Below are 16056 nucleotides of genomic sequence, written 5' to 3' on the forward strand. Positions count from 1 at the left end.
GCCGTGTGCAGGGCCACAGGCCAATTAGCATGACGAGTCCACAGACTTTTAGCCAGCCTACCACTACGTTCCCCACAAGCTTTCCATTACTAGTGGCGTTGCACAAAGAGCAGGACTGGAGGGGTTACCATACCAGAATGTCACATTCAGCATCACTTCTACATATTCTATAATATGTATGTCACTCATTGGCATGCCATTTGTCACTAAATGCAACTGTTCTCAGGCCGAAATACTCTTAAAGGTACAGTGTGCAGGATTTAGTCAATCAATTGGCAGGGATGGGATATTTTTATTATTTTTTATTAGCCTTTATTTTACCGGTCCCGTTGAGATACAATGATCTCTTTTCCAAGGGAAGCCTGGCAAGATAGCAGCATAGACAAAGTTTCAACATACACAAGACACACAGAAATCACATAAAACAGATAAAAGACATTAAAAGATAAAGCAATAGGACTAAAACTCCGGATTTATACCAAAACAAGAACAAGTGCGGTATGAAGCCGCTCCAATTTCCCTCACACGAGTCTTAAAAGTTTCGAGGTTGATAAGCTCCTTCAACTTTAAAGTTTTTTGCAATGCGTTCCAAGCAGCAGGTGCAGCGAACTTAAAACGAAAGTTACGAAGGTAACTACGGTTCTATGAATCCTGGATGACCGCCAGAGGCAGTGTTTTCACACTGGATATCTTCCGTCTTGCGCTTGCGCAGTTCGAGTACGTATAGCAAAAAATGTCACGTGTGACCTCGGATGAGTCCCCAGCCGGGTATAACTTCCGGCCTCATCCTGAAATCATGTCCTGCGGAATCTTCTCGCGAAACCAAGAGATTCCGAGTGACCAAGAACTCTGGCGGTCATCCAGGATTCATAGAACCGTAGTTACCTTCGTAACTTTCGTTCTATTTCATCATTACTGACCGCCAGAGGCAGTGTTTTCACACTGGATGACTTATACCAACAAAGTAACGAGGAATGTATGGGAACCTACCTCGTCTGACTCAGGCAGAGGAATGTGGACGAAGAACCGCACCCAATGGGTGAGGGGTGGCAACGTTCACTCTGTAGTATCTGGTAAATGTGCTTGGTGATGCCCATGAGGCCGCCGCACATATATCCTCCATGGACAAAAAGCTGCTCCGACCGCCGTATACCTGCGGTGGCCTCGACATAGGCTCTGAGGACCCGCACTGGGCACAGTAGCCCTGACCTCTCCTCTCCCAATGGAGGGTTAAACTGTGCGAGCTGGATAGGTTGGTTGAGGTGCGAGCGTGTCAGCACCTTCGGAAGAAATGCTGCATTAGGCCATAGTGTAACACAGCCATCTGAGTTCCACCTCAAATAGGATTCACTCACCGACAGGGCGTGTAACTTGCTTTGCCGATGTGATGGCAAGGAGAAAGACGGTCTTTGCTGACAGCCATCGCAGCTCTGCCTCTGTTGTGGGTTCAAAGGGAGGTGAGCATAAGGCGTCCAGTACCATGGACAAGTCCCATGGAGGGGCCCTCGAGGTGCTCGGAGGTCGCAGTCGCTGAGCCCCCCTCAAGAAGAGGGACACCAGCTTGTGGCTCCCCACAGTGCCGTTGTTGATCCTAGCATGCTGCCATGAGATAGCAGCTACGTAAACCCTCAGGGTAGAGGGAGACCGGCCCCTATCTAGGAGGGACTGCAGAAACTCGAGTACAGTAGGCACAGGGCACTGTACTGGGTCTTTGTTGTGAACCCCGCACCAGTCGGAAAACAGCCTCCATCTACACTCGTACTGTAGACGGGTAGATGGCGCTAAGGCATTTAGAATCGTCGTCCTGACTGGTTCTGTGCAGCTGCTCAGCAGCTGGTCGGGCCCTACAACAGCCAGGCCCATAGGTGAAGGCGCCTGGGGTCGGGATGCCAGATCCGACCTCCTAGCTGCGATAGGAGATCCTTCCTGTCGGGGAGGCGCCATGGCGTCCCGCGACAGAGTCTGTGCAGCAGAGGGAACCAAGTCCTGGCGGGCCTTAAGGGGGCCACCAGCACCAGCCTGTGGCCCTGCTGAAGAACTCTGAGGAGCGTTGGCAAGATCAGGGTAATTGGGGGGAAAGCATAAAGAAAGACCTCCGGCCACGTATGAGCCAGGGCATCTTGACCCAGAGGACTGGTCCTCTCTACCAGGGAGAACCAGCGGGGGCAGTGGGTCGAACTCTCTGAGGCAAAGAGATCCATCTCTGCTCTGCCGAAGAGGCCCCAGATGCTGTGCACAACCTCTGGGTGAAGCCGCCACTCCCCCGGTGGAGGCTTGTGACGGGAGAGGGAATCTGCAATCTGGTTCCGCTCTCCTGGTAAATACATTGCCTGAAGGCTGGTCAGGTGAGGGGCTGCCCAGGTCAGAAGGGCACAGGAAACCCATAGCAATCCTGCAGACCTTGTGCCCCCTTGATGGTTTATGTGGAACACAGTCGAAGTATTGTCCGACCAAACAAGTACATGTTTCCCTCTCAAATGTGGAAGGAAATGTCTGAGCGCTAGGTGCACAGCCTGTAGCTCCAGGACATTGATATGTTCCCTGCGTTCTTGAGCGGGCCACTGCCCCCGAGCAGTCCTGCTCTGCCACACTGCACCCCACCCTGAGAGGCTCTGGGGGGGTGACTGCTAGTCCCCCGGCTCGGGAATTGCCTGGGGGGCACACGGGTAGAGCCGCGTTGGGCGCGGACCGGCCTCTCAGAAGGCACTGAGGCCGCTGGAGGATACTGAGGTAAGCTAGGGGCCGTAAATGGCCCCGGGGGGCCGCCGTGGACCCTCTAGGTCCGCGGGGTGCGGGCATGTCTCAGCGAAGGCCGGAGAACTGCTGCCTGGTCTGAACAGACTGCACAGTTCGCTGAAGCGCCTGCAGAGCAGCTGAGCCGAAAAGCTCCCCGGGTTCGACTGGGACAGTACGGAGGGTCCGCCTACATGCCTCTGACAGGGGTGACTGCGCCAGCCAAACCTGGCGGCGGGTCTGAACCAGGGTCGACATCATGCGCCCGAGTTCCCTTGACATGAGTGCAAACGCCTGCAGTGAAGCGTCACTGAGGCTGGTGGCAGTAGTGTCGAATGTAGCCTGCTGCAGAGAAACTGAGAGGGCAAGCACAAGGTGAGAGAGGGAATTGCCAATACGGCCCATGCGTGCTGCCATGTTATAAGCTTGGCAAAGCAGGTCATCCGTGATCCGACATTGGAGTCGAGGATACCTGGCGTCCGGCCTCAGAGTCTCCTCAGGGGAAACTATGAGAGACGCAATAGTAGGCTCGACGGGTGGCATGTGCTCTAGGCCACATCTTGCCGCCTCCTGCATGGACGCCAGGATTCGGGCATCTGCCGAGAGATGGGAGTGAGCATTGGGGTTCCTCCAACATGCGTGCAACTCCCTCAGATATTCCTCTGAGGGAGGAACAGAAAAGGTGGCAGAGGCGGGAACGCGCCTGAAGAAAGCACTAGCCGGTGCGGATTCCGGTTGCTTTAAGTCCAGTTGCAGGTGTGCCAGTGCCATGCGAATGACGGCCCCTATGGAGTCGTCGACTGGCCCCTCCGTAGGAGTATGGGCTGAGGAATGGGAACCAAGCCCGGAAGAATGGGAGGCCTGCCCGTCACTGTATTCAGTGAAGAAATTGCCGGACGCTGTCAACGAGACAATGTCCTCCTCTAGGACCGGTTCCTCTGGGACCAGTTCCTCTAGGACCGGCTCGGCCAGCGGTGGATCTGATGCCCCAGTCCCCCCCGCACTAGGGTGGAGGGTCAGGAGAAGAGACTTCATCTGAGCTAGCTCGGCAGTCAGCAGCTCCACCTTAGAAGTCAACCTTCCGGATTTAGCTCTCCTTGGGGTGGGGGGGCCCTGCGGCCCCCGAGAGCCGGCGTTTGACCCGAGTCTGTTGGGCTGGATCCGGCTGTCCTGACGGGGGAAGGTCACCCCCACCCATCAGGCGTTCCACCTCAGCCAATCTAGGGACCCTCACTGCGTAAGGCATAATGCCGCAGTTCATGCATGGGTCCGCCGAGAGACCCTCCCTTAGGTGCTCGAGGGGCAAAGGTCATGGCCGTCTTCAGGCTGGAGGGGAGCCAAACAGGTCCCACAGCCAGCAAGGTTAAACATGACCGTGACTCAATGTTCTAACAGTAGCTCCAGCACCTCTTCTAGAGCACTGAGCTAGTGGTAGGGAAAAGAAAGAAGGAAGCACCGTCCTGTGGCAGCAAGTCAGGCACAGTCTGTCTAGGAGAGGGGAGTGCAGCGCTCTCTTCACTAGTCCAGCAGCTGTGTTTCTCGGTTTCCTCCAGTAAGCTTCAGCGAGAGCACTGAGCTAGTGGGGAACCGGTCGAGTGGCAATAGGTCAGGCACAGTCTGTCTAGGAGAGGGGAGCGCAGCGCTCTCTTCACTAGTCCAGCAGCTGTGATTATTGGTGATCAGCCAGTAAGCTTTAGCGCTTTCTTCAGAGCACTGTGCTACTGTGGAGACAGGCCGGCACAGACTGTCTTCTGACAGCTACTAGTCTAGTAGCTGTCAGAATTAGCGTGGTCTCGGTTAGCCTGCTTCTTCCTAGCTTGGGGACACTTCGCCACTCTAACAGCCGCAATATCTGCCGACATTGATGCACGCGCTCAGTATCGTCAAAGACTCACCCCGCAGCGCCACCAAGTCAGTCCGCACGAGACGCTCTGCTTGCTTAAGCCGGCCGCGACGGTGTAGCAACCTAGCCGCGCCGAGCGACGCGCCCGTTAGCACTCCGCTAATTAGCCGGAGCGCTCCTCAGAGCGCCCTGCCAATCGTGGGATCTGCTGCTGTCGGCAAATAATGTTCGTCGATCTCAACCGATACTTCACGGTGTAGAGGTGATGACCGGGGATGGGTCCGGATGCCGAGTGCACCGTTCCCTCCTACGAGGGTACAGCTTGTCGCAGCCTTTGGAGGGCGAGAGACCCGCGACTCCGACCGGAGGTCACAAGGCTACCAGCGACGAGCTCTGTTTTCACAAGTTCAGCTTTAGCTGATGCTAACACGTTCGTTAGCCTGCGTAGCGAGAAGATGAAAAAGGACATGATCTCAGGATGAGGCTGGAAGTTATACCCGGCTGGGGACCGAGGCCATCCGAGGCCACACGTGACATTTTTTGGTATACGTACTCGAACTGCGCAAGCGCAAGATGGAAGATATCCAGTGTGAAAACACTGCCTCTGGCGGTCAGTAAGGATGAAATAGAACAGTGCTTACCAAATTCAGAATGAACTTTGGGTATAATTAATAAATAAAACTCATTGGAACGTAAGCAGTAATTGCTCTGGGATTTAGAGATGTAGTTGCATAAATAGTGGGGGAGCAGACCCAAGATAGCTTTATAAATAAAAATATGCCAGTGTATAAGGCGGCGTGCTGCCAGAGATGGCCACTCAACTCGAGCATATAAGATGCAGTGGGGAGTGAGGGCTTTACAATCAGTGACAAACCTTAAGGCACCATGATATACAGTGTCTAGAGAACGCAGACAGTTTGCTGGGGCATTCATAAATAAGAGATCACTGTAATCAAGTACAGGGAGGAAAGTGGTAGCAACCAAAAAGTTGGTTGCTACCACTAATATGATATAATATGATATGATATGATATTACTATGTATGTTTTATTTAGTGTATAATCACCTGAAAATAAGAATTGGTGTGTTTTCATTACCTTAGGATGAACCGTTTCTATCTAAATACAGAGGCCAGCCATGTTTGTGAAAAATTCTAGCCTTTTGGAGTTGAGAACAAAATCAGCCTCCACATAGTTTGCTTTTTATTGATAAAACAAACATTGCTTTGTTTCTACTTGGTACAGCAGATATACAGTGAGGCTCTCTCCTGAGGCAACAGAGTTCCAATTCTATCAGAAGCTCTTAATCCAAAATCTACCAACACTTGTGTGTGAAATCACATTGCATCAACACAACAAGCCGCCCAGGAAGCTCAGACATCTGAGTCACATACTCCAATACACTTTTAGCCAATGTGCATTGTTTCTGTAGAAATACATCTGTTGAAACTGCTTCGGATTAACTAAACTAAAGAGCATGAAGCAGCATGGTCAGGAGTGTAGAGAGCAGAAGACTATTGGACACAGAGGCAGATTTACAAGCTGTCTGTGCCTTCATTTCCTTGGATTAATCCCTGATCTGCCAATGCTAGATTAGTGAAATATATCTAAACGGAAAGCTCCACACTTTGTCTACAGTATGACATTAGTGGCTAAAGAAACCAATCACAGAATGTTAATTTAATGCCACTGAATGGGGGAAGAACAGTATCTTTTGGCAGTAAACACCTTGTTGCCCAGTGAGGAAGTTGGTCGCAGTTCAACTCTTGCCAGCAGCTGATCCTGTGCCAGTAATGAGTGGGTGGCCTGTTTTAAAGCTGTCTTTGTATAGCGTGGGTATTCAGTTTTTACGCAAAAGTTTTAAAAGCATGCTTTTTCCTCCTTTATTTTAGGATTTGCTTAAAACCACAACATGGTGTGTGTGTGTGTGTGTGTGTGTGTGTGTGTGTGTGTGTGTGTGTGCATCCTGCAAAGCATTTACCACTGCCCTGTATTCATTTGCAAACCCTGTGTGTGAAGAGCAGCTTTCGCCCTGATGAGCACTTTCTCAATCCTTTGTAGGTCTGCTGTGTAGTGTGTAATCTGGGATTACCCGTCCATTTGATGTTATGTCATCACCACGGAGCTCCCACATGTTCCCAGCTGAAAGAGGGAGAAAGGGTTAATGTCAATACGAATGTCTGCGAGAGCACGAGTGTGTGCTTCATTGGATTCTTAATGTGTGGGTCATGTATGCTAAGCTTGAGCCTCTGTGATGGGGTGGTGGACATTTTGCCTGGTGACCTATCGTCCAAAAGTGAAATGTTTCCATCTGTTGTCTGCTGTTCTGTGAACATGACATCTGTAAGACATTTCAAAATGATTTAACATCTGAGGCTGAAAGGGGTCAGTAACTATCAATTTAACCATTAAAATAAAGTTGCATCAGATGTTGATATAGTTGAGTTTTGGCTCAGCAGATGTGGACCCCCCTCTTTTCTGGTATTGTGCTCCTGATTCCTGGCCTAATGTGCTATGCACCAACATGCTGAAAATTTATTCCAGAAACTGTTGAGAGCAAGAGACTCTAAAAGAAAAGACTCTCAGATGAAAGACTTTTTAAACTGTCAAAGTTGCCGTAATGATCGACGCTGCTACAAAAGGGGGGTGATAGGATGATTCAACATTCTGCCGCGAGAGATGAAGATGAGGAAGAACGGTTCCAGGCGAACCTCAATGAAGAAGTTGAGAAACTCAAATGTACTCAGCGAGAAATGGAAGAGTGTGATTCAATAAACTGAAATCATCCAACCAGAAGCATAGAGGCCTACAGAGGAACAGCAGCCACTGCATGCAGCTCAACCTCCCATCTGCCCGTCAGAGCCTTCAGGTGACACAATATCATTCTCATATGTAAATTAGTTTAATCTTCCGAGGCCAAATAAATTGAAGTTACACAATAAAATGCTTCTCAAACTCTCAGCCACTGAACGGTGCATAAATGTCTGGAGCCAAATTTACGGTATAAACGTCGACAGACATATATAATTGGTATACTTTAATTAAAGACATAAGTCACTGATTCTACCCGGTCACATGCAATCCTTTCCGTTGTGGTTTGTGGTTGTTCATTGTATTCTTCATCATCTTATTTATTTATTCATTCATTCATTTTGTTTATTCGATAATGTATTCATTTATTTTCTGTTTAGTAGTTAATTATGTAGTTAGTCTAATACATATTTAATTTATAAAGAACGTGATAATTTGTTTTGTGTGTATATGAAATAATAGGTCCCTGTACACCTTAAGAATAAGTTCTCCATAATTTTCCAAAATGTTATCTTGTGTTAAATTCTGGTAATTATACCCATGGTGGTTTATGGCGTAAACTGAGTGTCATCATTCATTTGTATTAATTTATGGGCGAATGAGTAATATTTTAATTGGTTATAATTGTTACATATCTTGATATTCATTTATTACTATTCATTAAATCTTCTACCAGCACCAATGCTACATGATTACTATTTTTAAAATTGTAATCCCTTACAGGGATCCTCAGTGGGCAGGAAGCTTCTGCCGCCAGAATAAAAGACAGGACTTAATCATTGTCACACCGTGGTGAGGGCTGTCTTGTCTTGGGTTTTTGTCTCGTAACTTCCTGTTTTATTTTGAAGCCTGACTCTCCTCTCGTTTCAGGTCACTTGCCCTTCCTCATGTGTCACTGGTCTGATTGTCTCCCCCGATCCCTGAGTGGTTCCACCTGTTCCCCATTACCCTCATGTGCTTATAGTCTGCGTGGTCCATGCACCAAAGCCCGCGTCCACAGTCGTAGTTAGGTTTTTCTCGAAAGTTTTTGTGCGTAAGTTGTTGTTTTTTTCCACTGTTTTTCTTCCCTCCTTCGGGAGTGCTTTATGTTTGAAGGATTATTGAGAGAGTTGATTTGGATCAAAGGAAACAATAAAGTGCGCCGGTACGAATATCCCCTGCATCTGGGTCCTCCTTTTAGACCAGGCCTGACAATCATTTGATGAAAGAATCTGTGGAGTCTGAGAAGAGGCCCCGGGAAACAGAGTCGTGTGCACTTTTGGTTCAAAGCTGTTACAGTAACACCTCACTAAAATCAAGTGTTTGTTCATATTTTTTATGACTCCTCAAAACCCTTCATTCACCGTCAGCTGACCTTCTCTCCGTTATTGTTTCTCTCAGTGACCACAGATGGACATTTGTCTGGTTTCATGCGTACAAAGTACAGCTCAGTAGAGCTCTTCAAATTCTCAATTTGGTTTTTGTAGAGTTTTGCCTTCCAGATAATCTTATTTTACTCTCCTGACCTAAAAGTCTCAAGGACTCTGGACCAATATGAAATATTCTGGTCTCTGAGAGCTTGTTTCATAGGTAGGGAGGCAAAAACAAGTGATCACGTTGTATACCAGTAGTGCCTGCATCTAATTTGGCAAATATACAATATTACTAATATTGGTGTAGCCTGATCTTTAGCTGCAACTGTGCTGAAATACCAGCTGTAAACACTGTCTCCAAATCCACCCAGTGTTTAAATAATATGAAGGTGCTTATACAGTGAGAGCACTCACAGGAATGTTCTGAGAATATGGGTATGTTTTCTGTTGCACAACTGAACACTAGAATGAAATACATATAAGTAAAATCTTCCCTTATTGTTTCTGGGTCAGCATCAGACTTTATACTTGATGACATCACACATTTGAGACTTACTTTTCTGGATTCTGGCTTTTAGAGAGTAGCTCATGTTGCCAAATATTGATTGAACTTCCCTAGACCATGGACATAACCTGTGAGCTCGGTGCTCTTTTAATGTGTTGTTTGGGAGCAATTCAGGTCAGCTATAGTTTCATTTCTTTTCTCTATTTATTTAGTATTTTCAGTTTTACAGCACAGGAGATGCTTTTCAGTTGTGTAACCTATTGTGACCTGCTGCCTTTATATAAATCTTTGACATTTTCCTTATTTTTTATGACAATAGTGGGCCAAATGCTGAAAATGGCATGTTGGAGAACTCGATCTTTGATGTAAATGCTTTATAATATGAGTTTGCTGTCGGTAACCAACTCACCAACACAGCTCCAATACCCACACTTACAGTATAGCATTATTGGAATGGCCATCTACCTAATATATATGAGTTAAATTATAGGCGTGATCTCTGGAACTTACTGCACATCCTGTTGGTAGTGTCATTCTTAGCTGGTCTTCTGTAGCTCTATTTGTAAGAACACCTGTTTGTGAGTGCGTCCCCTCCACCTGCGAAGGACAAACCTTATTTAAATAACAGATAACTATCATACTGCTCTATTGGAGAAAGTGAATAAGCTCCTTGAATACCCACTGCTTTCAGACATGAGTCAGTGTGATCTCACCTGCGTGTGAGCCACATCCAGCTCCACTCCAGCAGCCACGCAGGCTGGAACAATCTCACACACACACCATGCTGTGGCCTTAAGCAAATCCACAGCAGGGATATCTCCCAGATGGCAGCTGTAGTAACTGGCTATCCTACACTCACATCAGAGACTCTGCTGACACGCTGCGCTGTTGTCTGTCTGTCCGTGTTGCAAATTTAAGTTCACTAACAAAGACCACGCTAATAGCGATATGGGTTTCAATTGTTTTTTTTGCAAGATGGAAAGAGAGGGTTAGATTTAGGAAGTGGAAAGGTTTTGAGGGAGGAAGCGGTGGGATCGTGGGGGTTGTCGGGATGGAGGTCCAGGTATGACGGGTAAGAGATGGAAGGGTGTAGGGGAGAAGGAACGAGAAGGGTAGAGGGAGTCATGGAAAGAAGGTTGGAGGGGTGCAATGAGAAACTCCTTATTTTGTGCATCACCCCCAGGCTCACCACTATCATCAACTAGCTCCAGTAGCTCAATCATGGATGTATTGAGACAACTGAATACTGCGTCATTCCAATTAAAGTTGCCCAATGGGACAGAAATACAGATTCCGCATCTGAAAACAAAGTTGACAAGAGTAGTGAGACTAAACTGAGAACAAGAAAATACACTGAAAGAAGTTAAAAGCTCCATGGAGCTGAAGGGAACTGCAGAGTCAGTTTCTGATTCTCTTGGTTTGTCACAATGCGTGACACCTTTCACATTAGACAAAGCTATTTGATCCTTTGTTCATATAAAAAAATATTAATTAGTGCAGTTTTGAAAGTGGTCAAATATAGAAAATGTGCTAATTTGGCATCACTGCTTACCTTTTGGCTGTAATCCTTGCTACACTGTTTGGCCCTCACTCCACATTCTCATAGCTCACCACTGGACTGGCCTCTGTCTAGCTGTGACAGGTTGTCTCATCGTTTCTATGCATATTTCTTTTTTCCCTCTGTTTAATTCTCTATTACCCTTCTTTCATTTCTTCACTACTCTCCTTTTGACGTCCCTCTCTTTTCCCTCTCTGGAATGCTCCTGTCATTGCTCTACCTCTTTTCTTTTTCTTCTTCTGTCGCTGTCATCGTCTCCCTGGAGTGGCAGTGCCAACCAAGCATTACATTAGAACAGATGCCTCCTAACATGCGCGACTGGAGTGGAACGATATCTTCAGAAAAGAGAGCCAAGAGTGGAAACCCTGAGGGGAAGATGGTTCATGGAAAAAGAAACACTCCATATAGTACCACTGTGTGTGTCATTATGAGGTTTATAAATCGAATACCATCATAATCTGACCGTGTCAGAGCTGAGTAGTTATGTTCCAGGGGTTTTCAAAGTCTGACATGCTCTGACTTCTCCAGACAAAACTCAAAAGCATAACTTTTTACAAGGTCTACGACACAAATATCTGCATATGAGTCTGTATTATACATTCTGAGCATTATTGATATAGTCACAAAAAAGTGAGTGTGAGAGTGCCCATAGACGAACAGACAGCTATCCCTGCCATGAGCTGTGTGTCATGGCCAGTGGTGCTGACTGTTTGAGCGGTCGAATCAGCAGGCCAAACTTCCCTTTCAGGAGAGATGTTAGAAACCACTCATTTATCTGACATGTAATCTGAAGTTAAAATGTATACTAGTACACTCTTTTAAAAGTAAAACAGCAGTCACAATTGAGTACTCTTTACTATAACGTTATGCATTGTCCAAATAAATACTGAGTAAATTATAAGTGCCATTTTACATCCTTAATCACAGTTTTTGTACACTTGCCCGGCTTAATATTCGAATACTGGCTTACAACTTCCAACAGTTTTTCCAACAGTTCTCTCGTTTCTGTACTAAAAATAAAGCACAAATTACTTCATTAGCATGTTCTCAGAAACCGCATGTGATGAGAGAGCAAGCGGAACAGCATCTAATGTTAACCACAGCATGAGTGTGAATGACGCCTGTGAGCCAAGCATGTGCACAGCTTTCAATTAATCTTGCGAGAGAAAATCTTGTTGCCTTTTCTGAACATAAATCTCAGATACTCACTGCCTTTATGAGTCAAGGCAGATCTATCTATCGAGCACAGAATCACAAGTTCTTTATGCAAGGAATTTACAGTTCTGTTTAGCGTCCGACGTCTTCTATCTCTGGACCCTTGGTTTGGATTTAGTCCCAGCAGTTACGGAGTTGTCACAAGGTCAAGTTAGTGTGAGCAAAGAGAACTTTTATAATGCTCTCAATCGATTGTAGACATATACATATGTTCATTGTATTATAACAGGATGATTATTTACAGTGAAACCCACAGTTGCAGAGTATTCAACAGAGATTATTTATTTAGTAAATTAAAATGGACGTACAATGAGGTGATGCTTGTTATTCTTAATTATGATGAGCACCCTTGGACAACTCTCAAGACCTCCTGGCTGAGAGCCTGGACCTGACAACCAATGGGATGAACAGTTATGCATGTCTGTGGAGATACAAAGCAGCACAAAGCAGTGGGAGCGTAATTCACAATACCATATTATATTGATTATTTGGACAACAATACGGTATTTGCTGGCATCACAAAGTCTACCATAATACGATTTTCAATACTATTCAATTCAAGGGTCTACCATGGATATGAGACAATTTTACATGTCTATTTAACACAGTCATTTACTTTGATGTAGGGATTTAGTGAAGACATGACTGGAGCATGGGGCAGAAACAGTGTCCCATGGTCTTGGCTGACAGAGAGGGACACAGACTCTCAGGCTTGTATAGTGGACCTCAGAATGGGAGGTCAGGTGGGTGAAACCTTTCATTTTAAACATAAAGCTGCACCCAAAAACCACATAACTTCTAACAATTCAAATGTTTTGGAGACTGTCCTCTCCAGGAACATTTAAAATGACCTATATTGACATTTTCCTGATAGTCCACTTTTTACAGTCTTGTGAATAAGGAGGCTGGTCTCTCAAAAACAAAGTGGGAGGAGGTATTTGGAGGTATTTCCCTGTAGAAGTGATTTTCGGCAGATCATTTGCTGGTATCCTTTTTCAATAATAAGGTTTAAATTAAAGGTGATAATTCTTGAGGGGCCTGGTACCCTATATGTTATATCAACTAAAGTCATGACACAGAATATCTGCAAATGTATTAAGCTGCTTTAGTTTTGAATATATATTACTTCTTTTAGTTCTTCTACCAAGTGAGACAACACACTGACCAACGACCAATATATTATGGATATACATTGCCACACAGCTGTCTCCACCGTAGTTAATCTGAACTGTGAACTTTGACCCCCATTATGGAAGCTGTAATCTCATACTGCTTCCCCTGCTGCAGTGGCCATGGTAACGGTTACCAGGGCTGCGGACGGCGACTGGCCAATGGGTGTGGAGTCTGCTAGCTGGGAGGGAGGCTTTTATTGGTCATTTCATTGTCATGCTATTGTCTTTCTTGAAGGAGGATTCAGTTCTACATATGATAATGTTCATTGGGTAACTTTAATTATAACACATCCTGCTGCACACTGTGTCAATGGGGAGATTGTAGGTGGTAACTGGGCAACCATCACACAGTGGCTACCATCACCTGTCGAAAAGAAGTGGAATATAGACACACAACCAACCTCCTTGGACACTGGAGTTCCAAAACAGACACTTCAAAATAAAAGCTCACAGCACAGTACAGTTGGGTGTAGTTAAATGTGAATAGTACTTTTGGTTAAAGGTTCTTCCGCTGTGAGCCTTAGCAAACTGTTTTATGTCCTGTTGGATGATCAAGTAGGTGCTTTGTAAGCACAGGTGATTACTTCACAGAGTTTTCAAGTTTCATAATTTATATCCTCTTTTGCTCCTGTTATGTCTCTGATAGATCAGTAAGCAGCATCTGCAGACAGTCAAAGAGCGCTTCCAGGCATTCCTCAACGGAGAAACCCAGATCGTTGCTGATGAGGCCTTCATCAACGCTGTCCAGAGCTACTATGAGGTGAGTCTATATTATGTGTTGCAATTCTGTCACCAGTATACTCACAAAACAGATATTTAATTTAGTCTTTTACTAACCTTGCTATAAATCCTTTTGATTGAATGCATACAGTCAGGGCCGTAAGTATTTGGACTGTGACACAGTTTTTCTAATTTTGCCTATTTACACGACACAATGGATTTTAAATGAAGCAGTCAATATGTGGTTGAAGTGTAGACTTTCAGCTTTATTTCAATGGATATAACACAAATATGGCATTAACTGTTTAGGAATTACAGCCATCTTTAAACAGCCCTCCACATTTTCAGAGGTTCAGAAGTAATTGGACATGATATAGATCATTAGAGTGAATATAATGATCATTTTTAAAACTTAGAGGAAAACCCTTTGCAGTCAATGATTGCCTGAAGTATTACACCGATAGTCATCACCAAATGCTGAGTTTCCTCCCTTGAGATGCTTGGCTAGGACTTTACTGCAGCCGCCTTCAGGTGCTGCTTGTTTGTGGGTCTTTCTGCCTTCAGTTTCATCTTAAGAAACTGAAAAGCATGCTCACTTGGGTTGAAATCAGGTGACTGACTTGGCCATTGAAGAATATTACATGTCTTTGCCTTGAGAAGCTCTTTGGCTGTTTTCACAGTATGTTTTGGGGTCATTATCCATCTGTACTGAGAAGCGTCGTCCAATCAGTTTTGCAGCATTTGGCTGAATCTGAGTAGCTAGCATAGCCCTAAACACCTTAAAACTCATCCTGCTACTTCTACCAGCTGTGTCATCCTCAATGAACACCAGGCATCTCTTGACTGACTTTGACAATGACATGCCTACCTCCTTCAGAGTATTCTTGACCTCAGCATTCATGATATGAAGTTTTTTTTCTTCACCTAGGAATGAATTCTGCTAGCTACTTTACATGTCTTCCGTTTGCTTGCCAGCATATTCCTTATTTTTGGGAATGTATCAAACTGTTGATTTGGTCAGTCCTAATGTTTCTGCTATCTGCTTGATAGGTTTGTGTAGTTTGTTGCTATTAATGGCCTCCTTCACTTGCATTGACACCTCTTTGGTCCTCATGCCCTGGACTAGCTACTAAATGCAAATTCCACATTTTGAATTAATGTGTCATGAAATAATAAGGGAACAAGCCACACCTGGCCATCAAAGACAATTGTCCAATTACTTTTGAAACTCCGAAAATGTTGGGGACTGTGAACAAATGGCTGTAATTCCTAAATAGTTTATTATGAAAGTGAATTAAAGATGAAAGTCTACACTTCAACCACATATTGAGGAAACTATAGACAAATTGTGTCACAGTCCAAATACTTATGGCCCTGACTGTATGTATTATATACGGCTTCTGTGTTTGATAAGACATTAACCCGTCATTGTGTGCTGTGTGTGACCTCCTGGGATCTGAGGGGAAAAAAGTCAGTTAAATACTAGACGTTAATTAAATAAGATAATATTCATAAAAATCAGAATCAGAACCATCTATTTTCCAGGTATGCTACACTCAATACGGTATATTGCACAAAATGAAATTTCTACAACCGTGATATCATTTCAGATGTCTAAACTACATTTTGCAAGCAGTTTAATTCCCCTTGCAAGCTGTTTAAAATGAATCTGTCCAAAGAGGGACTCTAATAATGTGGAGTAAAGTATCTCAGCGGAGATAACTTGTCTTAGCTCTGATAAATGATGCAGAGCGTGCACTGAGCTCCTCAAGGCAGTCTTAGTAATGTGCTCCCGAACCACCAGGATTCAACAAGCTGGATCCACCAAGAATAGAAAAGGGAAATGAAATGGGATGACAGATGAGCTCAGCATTTTCTCTGCACCTCACATTTATTTACAGTCTGGGTTGTACTATTCATTTACAACTCAACATTTGACATATAACCAAAGCTACTCACCGCGTGTACAATGAGCTTCAGATCTTTGACATTGTAACACGTTATTATTCATCACATAAGGCCACTTGGTCAGGATCTCTTGGCATCCCTTCTTATTGCACTGCCCTTTAGAACCAGTTCTCAACATGCAGGGTAGTCTGATAGACTTCGCCACATGGTTAACATAAAACATTTTTTAAGAAGCTACGTA

General features: G+C 45.1%; 1 protein-coding gene across 2 annotated transcripts in view; it reads left to right on the plus strand.

Annotated features, from left to right (window-relative positions):
* cadpsa (Ca2+-dependent activator protein for secretion a) overlaps positions 1 to 16056 on the plus strand; it is a gene marked incomplete at both ends in the record, with an annotated part of 148676 nt that overhangs the window by 12273 nt on the left and 120347 nt on the right. For both annotated transcript variants that reach the window (XM_079218437.1, XM_079218438.1), the window contains one exon: positions 13834 to 13947. In XM_079218437.1, the coding sequence (XP_079074563.1) occupies positions 13834 to 13947 (114 nt within the window). The remainder of the gene's footprint in view (positions 1 to 13833; positions 13948 to 16056) is intronic.

The sequence above is a fragment of the Taurulus bubalis genome (genome assembly GCF_910589615.1).
Source record: "Taurulus bubalis genome assembly, chromosome: 5".
NCBI lineage: Eukaryota > Metazoa > Chordata > Actinopteri > Perciformes > Cottidae > Taurulus > Taurulus bubalis.